Raw genomic sequence first — 4,406 nt, forward strand, 5'->3', positions numbered from 1 at the left:
CGCTTCCCCCACTCGCGTTCTGCAGACTCTCGTCTTAGCGCTTTCTCTGCCCCCCCCCACCCCCCACTGTTCCGCTCCAGGTGTCGCTAGCAGAGGGAGGTGGGGGCTGCGCTAATCCAGGGCTCCCAGCGTCGCCCTCCCCCAGGGAGCAGCAGGGGACAGAGCGAGGGCCGGGATGGCGCGGGAGCGCCCGGCCTGGACTGCGGACGCAGAGCGGTGCCAAACGCCATGGCCCCCTTCCCCCCGGCCCCCGGCCCAGCAACAGCCATCCCCCTCTTTCCGGCCTCTCTCCGCTCCTCCATCTCGCCCCCTTGCTCCACTTCCCAGCCCCGAGCGCGTCGCGGGTGGTGGTGGTGAGGTCTGGCTCGAACTTGGGGAAGCGGAGGAGGGGGTGTCCTGGGCAGGGGGCGCACCCCGCTCCACCCCCGCCCCGCGGTAGGTGTTGCTGCTGGAGTGGTGGCGCTGCAAGCCCGCCCTCCCTTCCCCGTCTCCCCTCCCTCCGCCATCGTGCGCTTTGCTAGTCGCACCTCCCGCGGACCCCGGCAGCCAGGCGGGGATCGGAGTGGAGGGGGAGACGATTTTGCAGGTGCGGGAACGCGGCTAGGGAGGGGCCAGGTGCGGGAACCGGGCTGGGGAGGGGCCAGGTGCGGGGAGGGGGCTAGGGAGGAGCCAGGTGCGGGGAGGGGGGCTAGGGAGGAGCCAGGTGCGGGGAGGGGGCTATGGAGGAGCCAGGTGCGGGGAGGCGCCCGCGGTGGTCGCGAGCGCAGTCCTACCTGGTCCATAGCACCCCTTAGCCTCCACGCCGCCCCCTCCCCCACACCATCGGACGCTCGGGGAAGTTAGACGGGCGGCTGCAGGGGCAGCTGTAATTGTGCGTGAGCGCAAGCGCGCGCGGCGGCAAGTAAGGACCCCCTTGCCTCTCGGGCCTCCTTCCAGGGCCCCGCTTGGCTCGGCTTCTCGGTTTTTCTCCCGACCCTGCATCTCCACCGTGAGTGTGTGCGTGCATGTGTACACTCCTGGGCACCCTCACCGTCCCCTTTACATATTCCTTGCCCTCCCGCGCCTCTGCCAGCGTCGGGTCCTTCCAGCCACCCTTCCCCCCAGGGTCACTATGGGGACGCGCGCGAGAGATTTGTGTTTAATTCCTGCCGCTATTCAGAGGAGAGAGAAAAAAATAAAGGGACCAAAGGCAACCCGAAAACAGTTTACTTCAAGCTTTTATTATTGTAGCGTAAAAGAAGTTTATATACAGAGAGTATTTCCAGCAAAACACTCAAAAAATGGCCTTCGAGTCAGGGGCCTCCCACTTCCTGGCCCCACAGTCGGCAGCTCTGCCGAGGAGGCCCCTCACTCGGGGTCTCCAGGCTCTCGCCTTATCTCTCTTCCCGTGGACTCCTCCACCCACACCCCGTTTCCCAGGAGCCCGGGCCTCTTTCTTCTCCCTGGGGCGCGGCGAACCTCACCAGTGCCTCTCAAGCCGGCTTCCTCTGGTCCCGAAACAGTACTCCCAACCGCCCTCTTTCACCCCCTTTATGGCGGTTTCCTCGCGGAAACCCAGAGTACTTTCCCTCTCTCGTTTTAGGCGCTGCTGCAAGCCCCCCTGCAGTTCAGAACCAGCTCGTGGTCAAGACCAGTTAGAGACAGCTCGTCATCAGCAGTGGGGCTCGTGAGCACCCAAAATAAGGGGGGGAAACAACCCTGCCCACCCTTCCCCATCCCAAGCCCCCACCCCCAACTCAGGGACAAGAAATAGACACAAAAGCAGCAGGGCATCCCCTCCCTGCGAACGACAGGTGTGGGTGCCAGGCAACTAGGGCGAGCGGCAGGCTCTGCTGGAACCCAGCTGCGCTCAGGGTGCGCGGGCGCGGCCAAAGTCTCTCTGCGCCTGGCTGAAGGCACACTGGCTCTTCTCTCTGGGGAGGGGGGTGTGAGAGAGGCAGGGGCCTCTGCGGGCACAAGTGGGGGGAGGGGAGGACCCAGGCAAGGGTGGCATCGCATCCACACTCAGAAAGGGATTTCGAGCCAGCCAGGCAGGTACAGGTGAGGGATAGTCACAGCAACAGAGTCCAGGGAGGGGAGGGAGAATTTTCAGGTGGCTTGGCTGAGGGCACAGACTCAGCCAGCGATCCCGGCTCAGCACAGCTGTGTCATTGGGCCCTCCGCAAACCTGACTTGTTTGGGGGGCATTTGCACGTGGGCTTCGAAGGCTCGAAGACATCGCCGGCCAAGTTCAGTCAACTGTCCACTGATTGTTTACACTCGACGCGGCTGAGCGCCGTGCAGCTGCTCATCATAGTGCTCCAGCCAGGTGCGCAGCTCAGACACCTGGTAGCCGTCGGGGCCTCGGCCGCCCTGGTACATAATGGTGCCATTCTGGATTACGTAGAGGCGCTCGAAGTAGGCCCCATAGGCCGAGCTGCTGGAGTTGGCCATGGTGTCGAGGACAAGAGAGCAGCTGGGCGCTCCTTGCTGCAGTACCTGTGCCGCGCTGACCCGGTCCTCCAGGCTTCGGTGCTGCGGGATGCTGTACGGGGAGTCTGTGGTGACCCAGCCGTCCGAAGGGTGAGCTTCCTCGATGTAGATGATGAGGAAGTCGACGTCGCGCTGGTACTTGGTGACCAGGCGGTGGAAGGCGCTCATGCGCGCCATGAACGGTGGTCAGGTGCAGCTGCCGAAATTGAGAACTAGCGGGCGGTTCCCTCTCGCGTAGTCAAGGATGTGCTGGTTCTGGAAGCCATTGGGCAGGACCACCTCGGAGTTGGGAGCTGGACCGCCCTCATGCGCCTGCTTGAAGAAATCCAACTTCTGGCCGTGCCACACGGCCTTCAGCGACGCCAGGGTGCACAGGCGGTTGTCATCGGACACGCAGACAGGCGGGTCGTCCGGGGGCACCTCCTCGCCATCACTGTCGAGCTCCACTGCGGGTTCGGGCTGACCCCGGCGGCGGCGGCCCAGGAAATGCTTGCGGATGCACAGGAAGTCGAGGAGCCAGAGCATGAAGGCCGTGCCGAGGAAGCGCGGGAAGAGCACGAGGCACGAGGCCGTCTGGGCGCAGAGCCTCAGGGAGTGAAGCAGCAGGGAGCGGAGCATGGTGGCTGCAGCCCCCGAAGCCCCCTGGGACCCGCTACCTTCTCCCACCACCAACCGCGGGGCGGCCTGGCGAGGCATCTGGGCTTCGGCTGTGCGGGGAGCTCGATTTATAGCCGAGGCTTCAATTGGCGGGAGACTCCACCTCCGGACCGGGCCCGCCCCCTTGCAACTTGAGCCCGGAGGGATCACCCAGCGGCGCGGCCAATGCCTTAGAAATCAAGGGCCGAGGGCGGGCTCAGGCGGTCGGGGGCGGGGCGGCCCGGCCGCGGGCCGGCGGGGGCGGGGGCGGCCCGGCCGGGGGCCGGCGGGGGCGGGGCCGGGCCCCCGAAGCCCGCTCTCGGGGGCGGGGGACCCCGGTCGCCGCTGCCACCCGGGACGGGGAGCTGGACCAGGGACCCAGGCGTCCGCCGGGGAGATCCTCCAGCTCCAGCTGGCGCGAGCGCTGCGCGCGGCCTCGGTCCTGGCGGCCTGCCTCCGGCCCGCGCCCCTCTCGCCGCGCACCTGAGCGGAGCTCCCCGGCGGCCGCCGCGCCGCGCCGGAGCTCCGGTTCGCTTCCCGCGCGCCGCCGCCAACGCCGCCCCCGCCGCTGCTGCTCGTGCGGGGCCGCTGCCCAGGTGCCGCGGGAGCCCGGGTCCGCGGCCGCCGCTTTGCTGGCCCCGGCTCCCGCCCCGCCGGGGACGCGGACCCGCGAGGAGGCAACTTTGGGCCCCCGCCGCCTTCCCCGTTCGCCCGCGGGCGCCGCTCGCCTCCCGGAGCCCGCCCGCCCGCTCGCCTCCCGCGCGCGCTCACACTCGCGCCTCGCACACGGCCGCCCCCCGCACCGCCCCGCCACGCACACCGCGCTCGGCGCCCCCCGCCGCTGCCCCGGGCCGCCGCGCACAGTCCCGGCCGCGCCCGCCCCGTCCCATCTCGTCCCTGTTCGGCGCTGCTGTTCTCGGGTCAGCGGCCTCCGGGGCGCAGCAGGGAGGTGCGGAGGGCAGGGCCCGGGGGCCGGTTAGTGCCTGGCGCCGGAGACGGGGAGGGCTGGGGAAAGCAGCGCCGTGCCTGTGCCCCAGCCGACCCGGGAGCGCTTCGGGCGCGGGGCGCCGCTGGCGCGGGGCGCGGGGCAGCGGGCGTGGGGCGGCGGCGGCCCCGGCGGCTCTCCCACTAGGGGTAGCTGTTGCCTGAACGCCGAAGCGCTCCCCTCTCGCCGCGCTCCTCGCCCGGCGCAGCCCCGGCCTCCGGGCGCACCCGTCCCGTGCGTCCCCGGACGTTGCTCTCTGCCCCGGGAACGTCGAGACTGGAGCGCCCGAGCTGAGCCACCTTCGCCGACCCCG

General features: G+C 69.1%; 1 protein-coding gene across 1 annotated transcript; it reads right to left on the bottom strand.

Moving 5' to 3' along the window:
- Positions 1-1,199: 1,199 nt before the first annotated feature.
- On the bottom strand, positions 1,200-3,168 carry DIO3 (iodothyronine deiodinase 3). Its single transcript, XM_027571248.2, has one exon. The coding sequence runs from the start codon at positions 3,166-3,168 to the stop codon at positions 2,254-2,256; it is 915 nt and encodes a 304-aa protein (XP_027427049.1). The 3' UTR covers positions 1,200-2,253.
- Positions 3,169-4,406: the final 1,238 nt, after the last annotated feature.

Source organism: Zalophus californianus, chromosome 6 (genome assembly GCF_009762305.2).
Source record: "Zalophus californianus isolate mZalCal1 chromosome 6, mZalCal1.pri.v2, whole genome shotgun sequence".
Lineage (NCBI taxonomy): Eukaryota > Metazoa > Chordata > Mammalia > Carnivora > Otariidae > Zalophus > Zalophus californianus.